This window comes from Scomber scombrus, chromosome 17 (assembly GCF_963691925.1).
Source record: "Scomber scombrus chromosome 17, fScoSco1.1, whole genome shotgun sequence".
Taxonomy (NCBI): domain Eukaryota; kingdom Metazoa; phylum Chordata; class Actinopteri; order Scombriformes; family Scombridae; genus Scomber; species Scomber scombrus.
This window is the reverse complement of record NC_084986.1, coordinates 14,803,291-14,825,436: the sequence shown is the minus strand read 5'-3', so window position 1 is coordinate 14,825,436 and position 22,146 is coordinate 14,803,291. Positions and strand designations below refer to the sequence as shown.

Genomic DNA, 22,146 nt, shown 5'->3' with positions numbered 1-22,146 from the left:
AACTTCACTGGAGGGATGAACACCAATCTTCCAAAAGATATTCATTCACTTGGTGTTTTGATTATGGTGGTGGAGAGCGCTGTCTAACATACCGCTGCAAAATCTCCGATAGTGTTCAATTAGGTTGAGATCTGGTAACTGTAATGGCCAAAGCATATGATTCACATTATTTTCATACTTATCAAACCAGTCAGTGACCCCTCATTCTCTATGGATGAAGGCACTGTCATCCTGGAAGACACCACTCCCATCAGGATAGCAATGTTTCAAAATAGGATAGAACTGATCATTCAGAACAACTTTGTATTGATTTGCAGTGACTCTTCCCTCTAAAGGGACAAGTGGACGCAAACGATGCCAGCAAAATGCCCCCCACAGCATAACAGAGCCACCAGATCCCCTCACTGTTGGGGTCAAGCATTCAGATCTGTACTGGTTTTTCCTTTAATTTGTCATCAGTCTGTACGTGGGGAAAGTATTCATCTCCATTTGACTACAATCAATTTTAGCCATGATGGACAAAAATGTACAGTTATGATTTAGTTACAACTGAACTTTTGTCAATGAAGTAAAGTAAACAAATGCAATTAATTTAAACTAATGTTGTGCTGGAACTATAATCTACACAAGTCCCTTAACTTTATAGAAACAATTAATCTAGTAGTCTAAATTTATTTGTACACCAAATGTATAAATAGTGCATTGCTGAACATATTGCTAATCAAAATAACCAATAATTCACTCAGTACAGAGTTTAAATTCGGTCTGGGTCAGGGTTGCTCTGGCAGAGTTTCTGAACCACGCTCAGCTCTTTCCGTCTGATCTATCTTGGTCTTTGTTTGAGGGTCCAGAAATGGCTCTTCTAATCTAGCTAATTGCCATTTCCCAGAGCTCGACATTTAAGAAGAGGAGCTGGGTCACCAAACAGCCGTTGATCAAAACATCCTATTAAGGCAAAGAAACAAAAGGCTCTCACAATTCCAACAATGTGCCACTGGTGATTCAACAGTTTGCTCTGTGGCCACAAAGCATTAATTAGGGCAATAACTTCATGCTGTTGCCGTTCTATAGTCTCCATTTCTGTATGAGTGCATCTATTTATGCTCTGAAGTTTGCTGGAGACTCTGACTTGCTGAGTGTGCCACATTCCCCTGTTGCATGTGCAGATGTGTTATTGGCGTAATGAGGTCTTTCGTGGGAGAGAGGCCCCCGAAACCAAAAACTTTCTTGACAAAATAATATTCCTCATTGTGGTTGCTCGTAATAAGAATTGACATAATTACTTGGGCCCATTTCTTGTCTAATTAGCACACTTCCACAGTGGACAGGGACTAGCAGTTAGGCAGGAGAAGGGAATCGGACAGGCATGGCCGTGGCAACACAAAAAGGGGCCCCTGGTTTCAGCGTAATTAGGTGAGACAATGCCCCTGACTGTTTTGAGCTATAGCGGTGGCTCAGAGCCGGGGCCCGAGCAGGCGAGCGGACGCCCCGTGAGGTACATCTCCCTGAAACCCTAATAAGCCCCTAATTGTCTTTATTTGATTCACATGGGTAGCACCAGCAGACAAGAAGACAGCCCACTCTCGGTCTCCTGTGGTGAGCTCGTCCTCGTCCTGCAGAAAGGGAGAAATTCGAGTTGACTCACTCGGGACCTTTACTGTTTGGCCCCCAAACTCCAGACAACTTGTGTTAACATCCTGTGACAGCGTCCCAAACCTGGGGGCCTGCCAACATGTTGGAAACATGAGTAGCAACCAGACATCCATTATGACACAATTATTTTCTGGTTTAACAGCTGCCGAGAAAACAATCTCCTAATATCTATATTGATCAGTTTGGGTAAATAATCTACTGAATATAAAACATCTTGAATGCAGTTTCATGAGGCGATGTTATCCTAGAAGTAACAACAGGTCATTTTATACAGTCAGGTCAAGTTTCATAAAATGGTCTCACTACAATGAAATGGCTGTTGTGAGGACTAACATCATCATACAGGAATACAATTAGAGTCATTGAATCTACAAGCTCAGCTTTCCAGTTACCCAATTTGTGTAATTCTATGACTGTTTAGAAACCCCATTATGCCGAAATAATCAAATACACCATTTTTAGAATAGGCACAAATAACACATTTATACTTCATGTAAAAAACTGCATGAGATTAGAATAAAGTGGGCATGTCTGTAAAAGGGAGACTTGTGAATATCCATAGAACCCATTTTCATTCGTATTTCTTAAACTGAGAGGTCAAGGCCCTTCAAAAATGGTCATGCCAGTTCTTCCCTAGACAAATTGTAGCCTTACTTTGTAGCATCATTTAGCCCACTTCCTGACAAGCTAGCATATTATTGGTTGGTGCCAATGGATGCCTTTAGTCATTTAGTTTCCCATGATGTCTTCACTCTAGTTTTAAAACTGAGCCTTCTGGAACAGAGTGACTAACTCTATCAAATAAATATCTACATAGTGATAGTGTGAGAAATACACATAGGGACCACCTACTTGTTATGTGCTAATATGAATATTCAGAAAGTTCTTAAATTTGTTGACAGTGTATTAAGCAGGTGAGGCACAGCACCTGTCGTCTATTGGCAGGCCACCGCTGATGGGCCTTAAAACCGAAACAATGAGCTGAAAGATGCTAAAATGCTCTGCAGACACTAATGGTGTTTCTTCTTTACTGTGGGGGGAGAGACTGTTCGTGTTGTGCTGTTCAAAAATTTGGGTAAGAGTTCGTTAAGTTCATCATCTTTGCTGCAAACAACAAGGTGAAACAACTTAATCATAACAGTGACTGCCCATCATCTCTGTCTGAAAGTGCAAATGGCTGAAGGATACAGCTGGCGTAGTGAAAGATAAAAACAGACATTAACTTCTTTCCTTTTCTTATTAAAATCTGAATTTACTTGTCAGATTCACTTTCTTTTTCCTTGCAGCTGAAGAAAACCTTGAACCGCAAGCAGATGGGCTCTACAGGCTGCATTTCAACACTGTGCGATGAGCCTGTTTAATCACACACCCACACACACACACGCACACACACACACACACACACACACACACACTCACATACACACGCATGCACGCACGCACACACACACACACACACACCAATCCAAGCCATCTCCAGACACGATGCGTATGTTTGAGGCCACTTCTAATGGCAGGTGGTAGTCAAAAGATGTAACATTTCATACTTCTCTCTCTCTCCAACTTCCCCTAGTCACGGCCTTACGGCTGAGAAGAACGTCAATGCGATGTGCCCTCACTCCTTTAATTAGCTGTCAATTAGTGCAAATGAATCAACTCTTCGCCTAATTAGGCAATGCCACCAGGCAGCTCCCATATACAGGCCATTGTGTGAGCAGCATGAGAAAACCACAGCTAGCAAACTCGTTTTGGATCAGGAGTGCAACTTAACGATCACACTGACACACTGTGTTCAGTCAGCTGTGTGTGTGTGTGTGTGTGTGTGTGTGTGTGTGTGTGTGTGTGTGTGTGTGTGTGTGTGTGTGTGTGTGTGTGCTACAATCATGCAGTGTAGTGATTATGATATATCAGTTCATTGTAGGTAACATTATTTTACTAAATCATTTATTATTGCATCGTAGCTTGCATGTGCAAAACAAGTACAATCAACACATCAGCCCACTTACTTCATTTTCTACTTTGAGTCCCTTTTACATTCACACAGACCCACAAACGCAAACACACTCTGACATGAGCACTTATCTCTCCATTTAGGCCTTTCAATGTTTCTAATCTTCTAATCCCTAAAATATCTCTTGGTTTCACTCTGATTCAAATGGCTATCCAGTGGATTTACCACCAGCTTGTCCTTTACTGAGAAGACTTTATTTCACCAAGTTCAACATAACATGTCAGCGACAGCAGCTGCCATGCCGGATTATTTAAAAATGAATGTCACTGCATTCAGTCAGAAAAATTAGGTTAAGACCAGGGAGCATGTGAAGCTTTCTACTTTATTTTCAGGCAATTTCATTTTAAGTGTCATTTTCAAGAATGATTGTACTCCAAGTGATATCAGTAATCATACAAGGGTCATACTTTTCATTTAAATGCGACCTTAGACAATGTTACACCTTACAGATACCCTATTTAATGCTCATGAAAGGCTTGCTTTTGACATTGAACAGAATTTTTATTCAGTTTTCCTAATTTTTATGATTTCTCTAAGATGAATAGCTTGCATGCTTTCCTCTGTGTTCCTCCCACTCGCTGCATGTGCCTCCAAAAGATTATTTAGTCATTCACATCACATACTTCATTTACAGTCTGAGCAGAAATGCAATCTCTGCAAACATCTGCTCACTTCTGACTCTCAAGACAAGAGCCTGTTTTTTACTCTGACAAGTTGCTCTTAAAAGTGGAAATTTGAATTGACTGAATAAAATATTGGCGTCACCTTTGATTTAAGTCACGCTGCCTTCAGCACATTGTCTGTTTACAAATGAGTTTAGAGGTCATTGAATTGAACTCCTGTACATTTTACTCACGTTTTCAGGATGTTGCTTCATATTTACAGAGGAAGCACTCATGGCAACAAATTGAAATCTCACTCCAAACATACTGTATGGCCTCCAATTCTAAATGCTTGTACCAAAAGAGAAAATACAGTACGTTGTTTGTGTGAAAGTGGTGAGAGTTGACATCAGGCTACTACACACACACACACACACACACACACACACACACACACACGCACACGCACACGCACACACACACACACACACACACACACACACACACACACACACACACACACACACAAGCGGGATGATGATTATGTATTATGAATGAATCTGTTTATCTGTTTATAACCAAGCTTGTTGTGGCTTGAGTGCCACAACACCTTCAATAACATTGTTTGTCCTGAACAGTGCAGTGATAAATCTATTGGTATTTGTAAAATAGAAAAAAAAAATATCACAGACACCAAAAAGAAATTGGAAAGAAATCTGGTTTAACTAATTTGGATTCTAGTTAATTATGTTTATTCATATTCAGGCACATTTTATAGTGTGCAAGTTATCAGGGAGGCACACTCATAATTTTGTTTTTCTAAAACTTAATACACTGGTGACACTTCCTGTTTCATTTCCTCCCACTGCTTGAACTTTAACTGTATCTTCAACTCCTTGCAGCACTTTCCCTTCAATTGATAGTTCAGCTTCACTCAGTGCTTACACTGGAAGGGAAACCCCCATTTTAACCTTATTGACTGATTTCATTTTGACCGCAACTTCAATTTCTTTCAGAATTTCAACTATTTTAAATGTTTATTCCAAATAATTGAGCTCTGAGAAAAAATTAGAACAACATGTTTCAAAACTTTGTGTTTTCCTTCTAATTACAACCAGATTACTGTGTTTTTTTCCAGGAAACTTTGTAGGAAAGTATTAAGAAATGATATAAGCTTAACATAAAACATTAATGCTTTAACACCTTAGAGGTCTAAGTGCTTTCAAGGTTTTAAAGCCCTCTGAACACTACTAGAAATAAATTCTGGTTGATAAATACTGAATCCTTTAGAGAGTCTAAAACACTGGAATCAGCTTTAAAGTGTTTCAACTGCAAAATCTGCAAAATTTTGTCTGCATGTCTGTGCTGGTGATCATGTTCAGATAGGATGCTGTGATGTGAGGATGCTTTTGTCATGAGGAAGCAAACTCATTTTGAGGCACATGAGCAGCCACTCTGGACCATTACAGGGTGTAATTGTTATTTAATGGATTAAACATTCATCCATCCTGTCCAAATCCCCCGTGGGCAGGATGACAGCATCGCCATGTTCACAGAGCTAAACACCCCCCATCTCACACACACATTGACGCTCATTTGACGGCTGTGTTTGTGCTTAAAATTCAATTACCCACTTATTGATAGCTCTCTGGGGGTGCTAAAGAAGTGGACACGGTGCTGGTGGAGGTGTGGATGATTTCCCAGGAGGCCCTGGTCTCCTCTGCACATCTCCAGCTGGATCTATTTCATGGCTTTACTCATCAGCAGCAGACGCAGATGGAGCATAAGAAGCCGTCATACACCTGCACACACCAGCGCACGCAGACATAGACAGACAAGGGGTGCGCGTGACACACACACACAAACACACACACACTCAGAGTTATTTATTATTGTACTATCACTACAGTGTGATAGTAACAAGGCATTTGGTAGCTCTATCTGATGGTCAGAAAATTGCATTTGCAGCGATTATATAATAAAATAAAGACAAAATAAATCCTCAGAGATCAGACTTGAACCGTAGATTACATTTTAATAAAAAAAAGGGTATAACTATACTTTATATAGGGTGTCATGGTCTCTAAATTTTAGGGGTATGTATTACTTTCATTAATTAAGTTTCCTTTCAATTGTGTTCCTTTTTTTTGTTGAAAATTGGTTATATGCATGGTTCAGTACTGAATTCACATCTTCAAACCTTATCCCACATTCTTGTTTTTGGTGGTGGGTTGTATATAGATGTATATTTCAATGTACAATTTTTTAAAAATGTCAGAAAATTGAGGAAAAATGCTCATCAATTTCACAGAGCCTAAAGTGATGTCTTCAAAGTCCTTGTTTTGTTAAAAATCCCCAAATAGTATATATAAAATGACATAAAAAAAAGAAAATCAGCAAATCCTCACATTTGAGAAGCCTTAACCTGCAACTGTTTGTCTGTTTCTGACAGATGAATTAAATGATCAAAATCTGATTTATATTCTGTCTGTTTGATTAATCAACAAATTAATTATTTCAGCACTAAATAATTAAATCATCATAAAATAACAAATTAATCTTAACTGTTTTTTTTTAAAATTATTTCATGCTTACATTATTTAATTGAATTAAAATATTATGCATGTCTTCTCCTTTAAGCTGTAAAAGCCGTATTAAATATTTATTATTCTTCTGATGTTAGAATTTATTTTAAATAACTAAATCACATGGATATCTTTGCAAAATTATTTCACAGTTAATATGAGGAATTAAGGTTTGCATTTTCTGTTGAATCTTGTTTAGTTTATAGAAAAAAATAGAATTCGAGACTGTCTTGACATTGTAGCTTTTATGGATAATATGCTCCAGTTGATTAATATTACTGTTCTATTCAAGAGTCAATAGCAAATCATATTCAACTCAGTATGATGTCTGTAAACATTTAATAAGTGTTAAGTCCAACAAATCAGGCCTGATATATGTGGACACTTTAAATGTGTGCTCGGAGCCACAGGTAGAGCCCCACAGGTTAGCCACGCGTCTCAGTGTCCCCTGAGGCCTTGCAGGGCCCCTGAGGAACACTTGGCTTGCCGCTGGCCTCGTTCCCCGCTAATTACAGCACTCATCTCTGCTTTCCCATGAGACGCTACCACTCTGATGACAGCCCGCCACAGTTTGGGAGCTCTGCACCACCAGGCAACAGCTGGGGCTGCCGGCTGCACGCCAAATCCCGAGGGGGGCAAAAAGGAATAATGATAGTGTGTGTGTGGGTGTGTGTGTTTGGTGTGGGGGTGGGGGGTGAAAGCATGACGCATTCATTCACACCATGCTGTGACCATTTTGCGGCTGTTTTGCAGACATCTCCCAAAATCTGATCTGTTGAATTAGATTTCTGCTCTGATTGAGTACACATGGAAGTTAAAACCATATAACACACGAGTTTTGATTGGTAAATAAAGATGAATCTTGTTGTCCTTTGATATGACAGGGTCAGAGTATAGCTCACGTTTCCCTCCGGATGACACTGGATCGATGGGCTCTATACATACTGTACTCCCCCCTGTGTGATTGCAGTGACTGTTCATTAGCAGGGCGCTGGGCTATAATGGCCTGCGTGCTTCTGTCGGCCGTAAATCTCTAGACTCCACCCAGGTTTGCTCCCCTGTCTCATCAAAAGGCTTGTGAAGAATGAAGTCAGTGTGATGAAAAAAAGAGAATTAGATTTATCTGCTCCCTCCTCCTCTACACACCGGGGTGAGATCGGGAGCATAGAAAAATGATGAGTGGATTCTCGCCAAGACACGCCCGTAAATATGATAATGCCGCTGGATGTGTTTGAGCTGCAGCTGCCGGGCCAAAGACAGTGTCATCAAGGCGTCTTTCTGCCACTGCTGAGCGTGGCTCTGGAGAATAAGGTGTGGATTCAAAAGCAGAAACACAAAGGATAAAAAGAGAGCAAGAGACAGGCAGAAAGTGGAAGACCAGGGAATGGAGGAAACAGACACGTGGTCTGCAGCGTCCCCAGGTAGATGAATGGCCAACTCTTAAACTGATGGTCCATGAAGAATGTACGGCCAATTCACAGTGTTGTATTTATCAACACATGGTAAGAGCTGAGTTGGAAAAAAAACAAAAAAAAACAAAACTGTCATAATACTGCACTAATACTACACAGACAAACTAGGCTACAGCCATAAAAATTCATAATAAACTGAAACAACATTGGACAATAAATAAACATGTCCATAAGTGTCCTGCAGTCTGTTTGCTTCATATTCTAAAATATGGTGAGACAAGTTATATCCACTGAAGAGCACACCAGGAAGCTATACCATACATGTACTTGATAAATACAAAACAAGCAATCAGCCATAAAAAAAACAGTTAGCCCATGCCACAAACGACACACAAAATACAAATTAATCCATTCAGATTTTTCATCATTTTGTGTTTTCCTTGTATAAAAATGAAATCCCTATGCACACTTTTTTTCTGTCAAATCCCCCCCCCCCCTCTCCACTTAATTGCAGGACACTAAATGTGCACGTCTCCAGCCTTTGCCACCTTTGTCTCAAAAAAATCAGGGTACATTCACTCTGGTACATTCACAATGATTTTCATGAGCTTACTTTTGGAAAGGCTGCAAGTGTTACCAGCCTTCTGGACTAGGCTAATCTAGTAGCAGAAATATTGCTGATGAATAGCTATTTCTAGCCTAAGTATTAGCAGCATCAAAGAGAAAATGCTAGACTAAACTATATTAGCTTAAATGTAGCTATAGCATACAAACTCATGCCTTGTTCACTTTCCGGCTAGGTGCTCGAGTGTTGCATCAAGTGAAGAGCATTTAACAACCAAGGACTTGAATGGTTTCGCTCTTTCGGTCAGTTCCCTCCCTTCTGGTTTTACAAAGAAGAGTCAGGGAAACCTGCCCTTCAACATAAATGTACAGTAAAATAAATAGAAAAATAAAGTTTATACTCAATCAATGGGGAACATTGGGCCTGAATTAACAACAGGTCAGAACAGGCAGGCATGGGCTCATAGCTTCAAACCCTCTGAAAACTGCAGATGTGACATTGTTGCTCTTGATCTTTCCTACTACAAACTTTTCAGGCAAGTTAATTGTCATATGACAGTTGCATGATGTCATGGTCTGAACAGTGAGTGTGTGTGGTGTAGCAGAGGGTGAATACATGTTGCTGGGTCCCATTCACTGTGACAATTTTCCTGCAGTTCCAGGTCAAGAAATTTAGGTCAGAGAACAATGCACTCTCTCTGTTAGACCGTAGCGGGGTGCCAAAACCCTTCACATGCTCTCCTCTGACCCTCATCCCGAGCCTTCACGTCCAACTACTCAACACAACACTGGATTAGCACCCGGCAGACATACGAAAACTCACAGTGGATTTTGGTTTTTACTCAAAGAGCTGAATCAAACCTTCAAATTAAGCAAAGAAACCCCAAATAAGCCCTTAAATTGATTGCTTCTGTCTTCTTGTCAAATACACTGAACACTGAAGGTGCAGCATGACATTCCACCAGTGTGACACTTATCTTGTCTCCCTATTAATACTCCTCTTAAATACATGCTCTTGTTATTAACACATCAACTAAAGACTGAGTTACAATCTTAAACATTTCATTATGAGGTCGACCTATTGCGTTTTTAACATCTGATATATATATAGGCTATAAAGTCAATGGGGTGGTTTGTGAAACCAAACATGAGAAAAAGGATATTAAGAGTGAATAAGTTGAGCATTAAATGTGGTGACATCCTGCCAGAACATGTGAGATGGAGAATAGATTCAAACTGGCCTAAATGTTCATGGCACAGTTTACAAAAACAGCAAAATTACATTAAAAAAAGGATAAACCCCGTAAGATGCACCATCTCAGAAATATAAATACATAAAAACATATGTTGATAATTATAATAGATTAAACAATCCAAATACACCTCCCACCCTCCCAAACCACACATCTGTTACAAGTGTCATCTATACAAAAAAATAATGAGAAATAAAAGATCAGATCAGATGTCCAAAATAATGAGTTTACTTATACACTTAGAGGTAAATATCCCTTAATAATGTCCTATAAAGACTCATTTATTTCACATCATAATCAAATGTTATTATTATTTTTCCTCCAGGTGAGATCGTTAACTAATTTATATTCAGTATGCTATGAAGTATAATATAGTTTTTGAAACATTTCCAGCAGCAACCTTCAGTGACGTCACATGAGCAGCAGTCAAAAGCCCTGTGAGTGTGGGTGCTGCTTGCCGGGTGCGGTGGCGCGCGCCTGTAATCCAAGCTACCGGGAGGCTGAGGCTGGCGGATCGTTTGAGCTCAGGAGCTCTGAGCTGCAGCGGACTATGCCGATCGGGTGTCCGCACTAAGTTCGGTATCGATATGGTGCTCCTGGGGGAGCCCGGGACTACCAGGTCGTCTAAGGAGGGGTGCACCGGCCCAGGTCGGAAACGGAGCAGGTCAAAGCCCCCGTGCCGCTCAGTAGTGGGATCGCGCCTGTGAATAGACGCTGTAGTGCAGCCTGAGTAATACAGCGGTACCCAGTCTTTTTACACTCTGTACACCCAACAATAAACTGCTGTCACAACACACACACTCAAACATCACATGTTTATGACACACATCAGCTTCATCACTGCTGCAACACCTTCTTATTTCCGTCAAACGCCTTCACACAGCAGCTGCTCTGCTCGTCCTACACCACCTCCACCTGGAGGACACAGACACTACATCCAACACAGTAAATACTGCTGCTGCCCTACAGGTGGAGCTAAACTCAAACTACAAACACTAAACAGCTTCCCTATCAGTTTAACTGCTACTGCCCTGCATGTGGCACTAAATTAAACAACTTATTATACACTTTCCATTCACCTTCATCAGTGTTTGTGATTACAGTTTCCTTCTAGTGAAATGTGAAACCGAGCAACTGTTCAACCAAAGTAAACACAACTCTCAAGTGTTGTCTTCCCCCATATTATTGCTCATTATTAGATTACCTGTAATTGATCATCCAGGTTATTTTCTCTGTTATACTAAAATTAACTTACTTGTATAATTTGGCGTTAAGCTGTTAATTTAATGTTTCGAGCCACGTCAGGACTTAAAGTTCATGTACTCTCCTTCACCATCAGTTAGCAGATTCAAGTGTTAAAACAGAGCTGAGCATTTCTGAGAAAGTTCTCCAACCTCTCTTCATTTTCATCATATACAGACTTTTATTTATTTATTCAGTTATCTGTAGTTTATATGATTAAAATGAATAAAGACATATACTGAATCTATACAGTATGATGTTCACAGCAGTGTCAAAATCCAGCAAACATGTTTATTTTATTTATTTATTGTTGGTTCATTTAACAGGGATGGTGCTCATTAATAAACATTGCTATAAATGCACCAGAGTTAGCCAAGAGACTATTCTCAACTGTAGTCCCTTTGCAGATGTTACAAAGTCACCCTAAAAACAATACAGTTATTAATATTATTTATAAGCATGCATAATAATAATAAAAAAAATTATTCAGGACACCATTATGCTACACTGGTACTATTTAAAACACACGTGCTCATTCAAAACAATAAAATGAGGGATATTAATGTTAAAACATAAGGCTAAGTTTTGCAACATTGTTAGACATTAACTGAAACATGCAAAGCAGCAGCAAATACATAAACAGTGTGCACAGAATATAAAATACATCAATCAGACTGATACAGTAAAGGTGAAACCACAATGAGACTTGAGGGCAGACTGGTGACAGCGACAGCAAGGGAAGGTCAGCACAGACAGACACACTGAGGACAGTAAGGTTTAGTGCTGACACATCTGAGTACTAATTAACCATTTATTTAGATGAGCTCTACGTAATGCATGTATGTGTCCAGTTCTCTAATAGTTGCTGACAGGTGACAGATTTTCTGATGTGTTCAGCCTTTTATCTGACAGTCAACTTGTTGTAACAGACAGACTCTCTGTGGTTTTGGACTCTCATAACGAAGCTTTGTTTGATTTACTGACAAGTGTTTTTTTCTTCAAATTGAACCGTTATTTTGTGACAGTTTTGTGAACACATCAAAACCCTTGCAGTGTGTTTTATTCATAGTTTTCTCGGTCAGTTAATGTAGTTTTTGAGTCGACTCAGAGCAGAAATCAGACAGTCATGTTGTGTGTTGTCAGTTTTACTTTGGTTTCGCTTTTTTTGTCTTTTTTTGTGTGAAGAATTTTGAAAATGTGATTAACATGAAGATGTTGTGACTTGTTTTGATTGTGTGGCTTTGGCTGATGATGATGATGTGTACTCTGGTTACTCTTCATCCACAGCAGCTTGTAGCAGCAGCACAGTGAGACTGACTGTATATATAATCAGTTATTGTTTCTACAGAGTCTGATCACTACAAACAGGCTCACTCATGTTTTTATCACCTTTGTAAATCATTCCTCTTCTTCATCACCACAGCTGCAGCCTTGCGTCACGGTGACGTCACATGAGCAGCAGTCAAAACCGCTGTGAGTGTGGGTGCTGCTTGCCGGGTGCGGTGGCGCGCGCCTGTAATCCAAGCTACCGGGAGGCTGAGGCTGGTGGATCGTTTGAGCTCAGGAGCTCTGAGCTGCAGCGGACTATGCCGATCGGGTGTCCGCACTAAGTTCGGTATCGATATGGTGCTCCCGGGGGAGCCCGGGACTACCAGGTCGTCTAAGGAGGGGTGCACCGGCCCAGGTCGGAAACGGAGCAGGTCAAAGCCCCCGTGCCGCTCAGTAGTGGGATCGCGCCTGTGAATAGACGCTGTAGTGCAGCCTGAGTAATACAGCGGTACCCAGTCTTTTTACACTCTGTACACCCAACAATAAACTGCTGTCACAACACACACACACTCAAACATCACATGTTTATGACACACATCAGCTTCATCACTGCTGCAACACCTTCTTATTTCCGTCAAACGCCTTCACACAGCAGCTGCTCTGCTCGTCCTACACCACCTCCACCTGGAGGACACAGACACTACATCCAACACAATACTGCTGCTGCTCTCCAGGTGGAGCCAAACTCAAACTACAAACACTAAACTGATCAGTTCATGATTAAAAAAAAAACAAAAAAACACTTTCCATTCACCTTTATCAGTGTTTGTGATAAAAGTTTCCTTCTAGTGAAATGTGAAACCGAGCAACTGTTCAATCAAAGGAAACACAACTCTCAAATGTTGTCTGCCTCCACGAATTATTGCTGATTATTAGATTACCTTTAACTGATCATCCAGGTTATTTCTCTGTTATACTAAAATTAATTTACTTGTATAATTTGGTGTTAAGCTGTTAATGGGATGTTTCAAGCCACATCCGGCTGATATCTGCTGTCTGAAGCCACTGACACATGATTTTAGTGTCATCTTAAAGTTCAGTCACTCTCATCCACCATCAGTTCACTGTTATCCAGGTCTGCTGCAGGACACAAATGATCAAACCTTGCATTTGTTTATAAGAAAACTGCATTAACTAGCCTATAACAACTGCTACTGCCATGCAGGTGGCACTAAATTAAACAACTTATTATACATTTTATTTGAATAATCTCATCCAAATAATTAACCCTGACAGTTTCTATCAGTTATTAGTTTTAACAGTTTATAATTCACCCCATGTGTTTACTTCTTCAGATGTAAAACCTTTGCGGCTGCCCTCATAATTAACTTATCTGCATCTTCTTCACTGGAATAGAGACTTGATAACTGAAGAACAGACTGATGGAGTTTCCATGTGTCCTGTGGCTTCTGGTTATCTTACTGGTTTTGTGACAGAAATGCAGGTCAATTTGAGGACTATCCTCATTGTGCCTTACATCACAGAGCAAAGAGTAACCTGAATTATATTTCTGAAGCTAACATGAAACCATATAAGGGTGGTAATTTTCCACCATGCTGTTTCCCAGATTAAGAGGAGGCTTTACCTATCCTATGACAAACAGGTGACCTTTGCAGTTAACCACAAACTATGCCAGTCGCAAAATTAAGACCGTAATTTCAGCTGTTAAAATGTCTGAAAATGGCAGTATATAAAGTAACCAAAAAATGTTGATGTGATGGTTTTACATCTCCTGGCCATAGCTTGCAATGGCTGACAGAATATAAACTGCATGATACTGTTTGTGAGGTTTGCGACAAAAACTTTTCACAGGCTGGACTTTACGCACTGACTCATGCTTGCTCTTTGTGTATAACTGAATATAATAATATAATTAAACTCACAATATGTGTAGCAGTGTTGATGTTTTTACGGTCAATAGCGACCACACAATTCTTCACTCTCTCTCAATAATTTCATGCTCATTAGAAACCTCCCACAGTCATTTCCAGGGAAAAGAGACCACAAATGAGGCTATCTGAGTTTGCTGTCTGAATAAATGACCTTTAGGGGTTTTTGTAAGTGAGACTGAAGAAGAGGAGTGATTACTGTCAGCAGCAGTGGCTAGAATTCATTTCAAAAACTGTAAATATAGATGTTATTTCAATTTTTTACTCTAAGTGAGCAAGTGCGTTAAGTTTGAAATGTTAATCAGCTGCTATGAAGCCTCTTATGTGAAATCTTTTTTTAGCATCTGCACTCACAAAACAACATTTTGTACTAATCAGCTTTTTGCACTCTTTATTTTAATAATCCACAGATGGATTAGATCTTAAATGCACCCGTTAAATTTAAATAACATTTAAAACATTTTCAGAATCCTTCACACATTTTTAAAATGACCACAGTCCACTCAATATTAGTCACATTTTTAGAGAAAGTAGTTTTGGGGCAGCTTTGACGTGTCATATTCTTCTACCTTAAGGTCATTTAAGGTAAACTCAGTCCAAAAATTGGGCCACACTAAGTAAAATCCCTTGACTTGTTTTGTTGATGTTTGTATAGTATTGTGTCTGTGTCCTGGTTAAAGCCGAATTTGACTAATCAGCTTTCTTCTCTACAGTCTCAACTCCTTTTGGACAGCATTAAATGCCAAGTATTAGAAATGTCTGCCCTTGCCCAAGCTTTTCAAAATTCCTGCGATGGTAGAACATGTTTTTGTGTGGGAGGGCTGTTCTGCCAAGCAAAGCTGTTTTGGTCCTGACTCCTTTTTTTTCTTCTTTTAAATCACAAGAAAATCTTGTTCTTGCAACACCAAATGCTACCTCGTGATGGGGGCAAACAAGAAAATGATACGAGTAAATGGCGCCGCAGCTTTAGAGTCACACGCTGACTGTATGTACTGAATGTTATGTGTCAGACACACACAAAAGATTTCTTATGTGGACCTCTCATCAAATTCTTAAAGTGAAAATACAAAAATATTATTTATTTCCTGCACGTTTTTCCCCCTGACCACTCTCTACATTCAGTTACCATCTAACCTCCTCAAACTGTACATTTTCTAGACGATTCCCCACACTTTAAACAATCTTTAAATAGAGTCATATACTGTTAAAGACAATGAGGGAATTCTAATTGGGGTTTTGGGGAGCCCCTTGAGCATTTCCCAATGCTCAAACCCCTGACATTGCCTAACTGTACTGCAGCTGGTGTGTCGCAAAGCTAGAAACCGTGGCACAGTTCTGGAAATTACCATGAGACATGTGCAAATGTTCAGCTCAATCATCCATGTGGACTTTTGGGATGCACCCTCTTGAGGATTTAATCGAAACATGATACTTCATGTGGCTGATTAAAAAAAGAGGACGAGGCAATACCCATGATTTAACACACTTACCCAAACATATAATCCCATATAAAGTTGAAATATGTATTTTTTGAAGAAAGTGGGTTTTTTCTTTTCTTTAATTGTGATTTTGCTGCAACTAAACTTTCCCTATAAATTTCCCTACAGAACACTTTTCAACCAGTATTTAAAATGTTCTGTCTGACTGGCAATATCCACCCTTATTTATTTAAATTGTGACTTACACCCTTAAACTGTTTATCAGTGTGTTATTTTTCTGGAGTGTACAAGATTACCTTGTGTGCTTTAAGTTTCCATCAGACATGTGACTTCCAGTCTAATGCAACTTACACATATTCTTACCAGAAGCCACATCAGATACGGCTAATTAGGCAGACAGCAACAGTGTATGTGTGTCAGTAGAGAGAGAGAGAGAGAGAGAGAGAGAGAGAGAGAGAGAGAGAGAGAGAGAGAGAGAGAGAGAGAGAGAGAGAGCGGGGGGGGGGGGGGGGGGAGAACGAGAGAAAGAGAGAGAGAGACAGAGAGAGAGAGAGTGGGGGGAGAGAGAACGAGAGAGAGAGACAGAGAAAGAGAGAGAAAGAGAGAGAGAGTGAGAGAGAGCATGAACGACAGAGTGAAAGAGAAGGAGGAGGTGACAGAAAGGGAAAGAAAAGAGGGAAGAAAGAGACTCATTACTCACTAAGTGGCAAACCAAGTTCTGAGCACTCGTTCTGGTACACAGGCTCTCTCTCTCTCTCTCTTTCTTCCTCTCTCTCTCACACACACACACGTACACACACATACACTCAAAAACATAAAGCAGAAGTGGACCAAGACACACGGTTTCAGTCGCCGCAGTTGGCTATGGCTCAGGGCTCTGACAGCAATGACACAAGTTACAAGTCGCCATCACCTGGAAGCAGGCCGGTAAGTGCTCACTTTCATTTTTTTTCTAAGTAATGAGCTGAATTTATGTGCTTACGTCCTGTTTTCACCGAGGATTTGTGGATGTAGAGTAAAGCGTTATAAATTACAATTGAAATAAGAATCCTGTGAGGTAAACACTACATCTATTCCTTGATTGGATGCAGTGTCTCATGCATAGTCAGTGGGCAGTAATGAGGTTTATCAAAGAGGCACAAGCTTTGCTGGCTCTGTTCACAGAATCTAAGAGTGTTTCACATGCACACATGGACCGGAGGCATGACTCGCCTCAAGTGCAGGCTTATGCAAATTACAAAATTCATCACTTGGTCAATTTGTGGGGATCTTGTTGGGTTTTTTTTGCAAGTCGTCAACTGTGACTGAGGTGATAGTTGTCAGGAACAGATAAAATACAGCATGTGAAGGTTTTTTTCTGTGCATGTGAGACTCTGCCCATGTGCCAGTCTCTACCACATTGTTACTCCTTTTCTTACTCAAGAGCAAACACTCAAAGGCTCATTTTTATACGTTAAAAGCCATCTACATAAAGTGAGGCTTCTTTATGTGGGTGTACCATTTCCAGTCGTATCATTTGATTTTTTGGTTTAATCAGTATGCATTAACAGACAGTTAAAAATATGTCAGATCATTAATTTGTTATCTCTTTGATGTGCAACTGACTCAGCGATTTTGAAATGGATTAGTTATTACGATACCAAGAAAATTGAGTCTTCAGGAGACGAAACAGGGTGTGTGTTGCAGCTAACTGATGACTCAGCCACTCCCTGACCCAGCCCCTCACATTAGGTGTAGTGTGAAGCCCATCTTCTGTCAAACTGTCATTAAACCAGATAACGCTTCCATGTCACACATAAACCCACAAAGAAGAGCCAGTTACAAAAACTACAACAGCCTTGCAGTTTCATCTTCTTCATCTTCTAGTGAATTCACTTTCTCATGTTCAAGAGAATATCAGCTTGCCACTTGATGTTTATGTAACTGCACACACATAAACTGTCAAAATGTATGTCTTTCGGTAGAGCTCCTCAGATGATGTGAAGAAGGTGATGCGGAGGGAGAAGAACCGGATTGCTGCTCAGAAGAGCAGGTTGAGACAAACTCAGAAAGCTGACAACCTTCACTTGGTGAGGAGACTTTCCTCTGCAACATACACCAAATCAACATGATTTAACACACAAATACTCCAGATTATAATTGCTTCTCAAGACAAAACACAGAAGAGATTATATGACATTAAATACATAACAAGGTGGGGAAATGCATGATTTTTATTAGGGGAAACATATATGCTGTTACAAATTGATTGTTTTGTGTATTTTTTGTAATTTGGCTCATTGTACACCAATAGTGGTTACAAATCAGATTATCTATAGTACTTTATGTACTATATGTACACACTGTACAATGGTGTGCAATGGAGTGAAATTGATACATTTTAGATTTAAAATAGGATTGGTCAAAGTTGCCATCTCAATATAATAACATGGATATTGACAAAAGTAATGTTTGTGCTGCCTGGAGATGCTGCTAACTGACTGAAACTCTACTCTTAACTGTCAGGAATGGTTTCTAAGTGCCCATGCGGCACTTTTAAGCCACTGGGAATCAGTTTGTACTATATTTACAAAATGCTACATGACCATGTGGCGATGTGTCATGGCTTCTGTTGGGCTGCACACTTGGAACGCTGCTCTGTCTGTTTGCAGAAGCTTAAGGAATAAATTACCATGTGTGGGCATCACTCCCTCCATCCAGCATCAGAGCTCACAGTGCTGAATATAATGAGAGAAATGTTCTTTCTTGCCGCCCATTTCAAAGTCTGGATGATACCTGGTGTCAGTGTAGGAGATCAGGTTTTACTTCTAATACTTTGCCAGTGTAAAAGTTAAATCTTCAAAAAGGAATGCATGTATTTTTATGAAGAGCACAATTACTTCCCCAGCAGTTATGTAAATTCTGTCTAACCTGCACTACTACTACTACTACTACACAAATGCACATTTCAACATACTGACCAAACAACCACACTCTGTGTGTGACTTCCGTGTTCAGAAAAAGATGATTTGCGGTGTACTCTGCCCCTAAGAGTTTTTCAGAGCAGTTTTTTCTGTGAACTTTATCAGATGAACTGAAGAGATTTTTGACCTTCAGAAAAACCCACACTGTCAGTGGTAGTAGATCCAACCATTTCCCGTGAAGCATCATGTATGTTATCAATCTCTTTAAAAAGCTTTCACAGTCACAAAGAACTACAAGGTACCGCAGAACACAGTTTGTGGTTGTGTTTCACCGTCTAGCTAGATAAACAGGAAGACAAATTTTCCCTCGCTGTGACACTGGGCTTATTTCCTGTTTCTTCAGTAGTATTTTTCTTCTTCTGTGTAAATGAGCTTCAAATTGTATGTCGTGGGCAGGAGGGGAGAAAAAGGCTGTCACTTCTTGTAAAGTGCTGATAGCAGTGGGCTGTATTTGGCTAAGTGACGCAAGCACAGGGGTTTGCCCAAAGGTTCTGTGACAGTAAGGACCTACAGCTCAGTATTATAATCTTTTGACCACGGTGTGATGACCTTTTCATTACCCGAATGGAAGATTTCTCCCCCTGCTATTCCCACACCTAAGAAAAAAAAATCATCAACCACTTTTGTGCTATTTTCTCTACTTATTTGATCTCAAAGTTGATCAGTAAGTGACTTTAGAGACCTTGTTTTGGAAAATGTACTTACATCATTGAAAGACGTCAGAATGACAACTTCTAATTTGATGTTGAACTTAATGAGTTGCAGGCAGATGATAAAGTTTTTGTTTGACAATCCTGTTTTTACAAATCTTTGACTATTTAAATGTTCATTCAAACATTATATAATTTGTTATTGCACCATAAAGCATGCCATAGCTATCTGAATTGTTAATGTTGTTTTTTTTTAACTTCCTCTCAGACAGTCTTTGGTTTTCTTTCATGACATTAAAAGTTGAATAGACATCAAAGTGGAGATGGTTCATCAATGACACTTAAAATCAGATACTGGTATATATATATTTTTTATAATTTAACCTCAATTTACCAGGCAAGACATTAAGAACAGTTTCTGTCTTACAACATTGGCCTGGCAAGTCCCAGAAGACACTAGTAACCAAAAATAAAACACATGACACATGACTAATTATATATGTAAGTATAGCTAAGTGTATAAGTTGTGTTATTGTTATGTAGTCATGCAATAGCCTTTTCCAACTAATTTCCCAGGATTCCCAGCTGATGATAACGTAGGTTTGAATGAACAATAAAAGACGCTCTTTAGAGGTCAGTCCGTACAAGTATTTGTTTCACTTGTAAACTATATTTTTACATCCACATTACTGCCAACTATTTTCCAAAAAATACCACTTAGCCTTATTTTTTGTCCTGGCGTAACTGGTTTTCATCAGAGTCTGTGCAGTATACAAATCTGAAAGATTGGCTTGAGGTAAACAATCTATCATAATGAACATTATGTCTATAGTTATTGTTGCATTGGGATGCAGTCGTAAATGTAAAGTAGATGTCATGTAATCACTGATAGCCTCTTTCTAGTAAAGATTCAAGTCTCTACAAGTTGATGCAAACATGCACTCAAATGAATCTAATGGGTGTCAGGAATTAATTTAAAATGTATTCAAATAAACTAAAATAACTGATATAATCTGGAAACTTGGGGGTAATTTATACTTTGATTTGTGGTTAAAGCACTACAGCATGCTGTGTGCAGACAGGATATAATGCTGCAGATTAATAACAGTTAAAGACATCGAATCACTTCTATCTCATCTGATGCCAATCTGACCTAACCACACAGCAAACTAAGGAGATAATGATTATAATCAACAGCTCTGCTTATACATCATGTTTGTGTTTGTTCCCAGGAGAGTGAGAACCTGGAGAAGGAGAATGCTGCCCTAAGGAAAGAGGTGAAGTCGCTGAGGGAGGAGGCCAAGTATCTGACGTCCGTGCTCAATAGCCATGAACCTCTGTGCACGGGCCTGGCCCCTCAGACCCCCGACCACCTGTATCCTCCTCATCACAGCAGCTACCACCACCAGCACATTCCTGTACCACACTACTGACGGCCGAAGACGTGCTACGAACAGATGACTGACCTCAAAGGAGAGTGAATGACTGGATGTGTCTGTAAGTCATTGGAAACTGATCGAGGAGTAACAGGAAAGGCCAATATGTCTGCCACACAACGACAGTATGGAACCCAAACTGTAACATGCAGTATTTTAAACTATTTATTTTGCTTCTGATGCTCATCTATTTGTTTTTTTCTGATTGATATCAGTGATCTGTATGTGAACTTAAATGGCCCGATGAGTAGAATTTCCAACCAGTCTATGTTTACATTGGGGAGAAACTTACTGTATGTGGAGGAGACTCAGATGATATTTTTGTATATTGTGAATTTTTAGTGTCATCCTGTCATTTTGTGAGTTTGTTGTATTGTTTATTGTTTCAGTGTAAAAATGTAGATTGATAATGCTCAGGAGATTTTTTTTGACAGAACTGATTGTTGACAAGGAGAATGTAAAGTCAAAGTCCAGAAAAGGTCTTGGTGTACCAAAGTTTGATGAACAAGAAATATGTTTGAAATTGAAGAATGGGCATTCAACGGGTCTCGACTTGTGTACTGGTGATAATACTGATGTATGGAAATATCCCACAAGGATATTTATTAAATGTGATCCCTTATAGGTGATTATTCCGACCTCCAGGGGGCTGTTATTCATTCATTCATGCATTGTTGAGTGTGTAAAGTCTGTATAAGTGCTGACAACAGGTGACAAGGGACAAACCAAGAGGTTTTATACCACTGATGAAGGAGTCTGTAGATGGCACTGTTTACCAGTATGAGGGATGAAGTGAAAGATGAAGTTACAGCAGTTTACAGCTGTATGATTCAGTAATAATTAAAAGTCTGCCCTATATGACTGTATTTATATATTTTCATATTTATCCTTGAATACAATTTTTCATTCACCTCTTCTTTCATTATCAGATGACATAATCAATTTTCTTGCTGTATGTAATGTTTTAGACGTTGTACTAAAGTAGTAATAAACCATCAATACGTGTCATTTCCCAACTGAAGACATTGCTAGTATTTTATAGAAGAGCTTGCACATACGTAACAAAGAGAGAACTATGTGCTTCAGGCTTCATACAATAGACACAAGCACAGTTTAGG

At 39.6% G+C, this 22,146-nt stretch overlaps 1 protein-coding gene across 1 annotated transcript; it reads left to right on the top strand.

Annotated features, from left to right (window-relative positions):
* Nucleotides 1-16,696: 16,696 nt before the first annotated feature.
* batf (basic leucine zipper transcription factor, ATF-like) lies at nucleotides 16,697-21,900 on the top strand. Its single transcript, XM_062437525.1, has 3 exons — nucleotides 16,697-16,906; nucleotides 17,944-18,048; nucleotides 20,825-21,900. The coding sequence occupies exons 1-3, from the start codon at nucleotides 16,844-16,846 to the stop codon at nucleotides 21,023-21,025; spliced, it is 369 nt and encodes a 122-aa protein (XP_062293509.1). The 5' UTR covers nucleotides 16,697-16,843; the 3' UTR covers nucleotides 21,026-21,900.
* The last annotated feature ends 246 nt before the right edge of the window (nucleotides 21,901-22,146 follow it).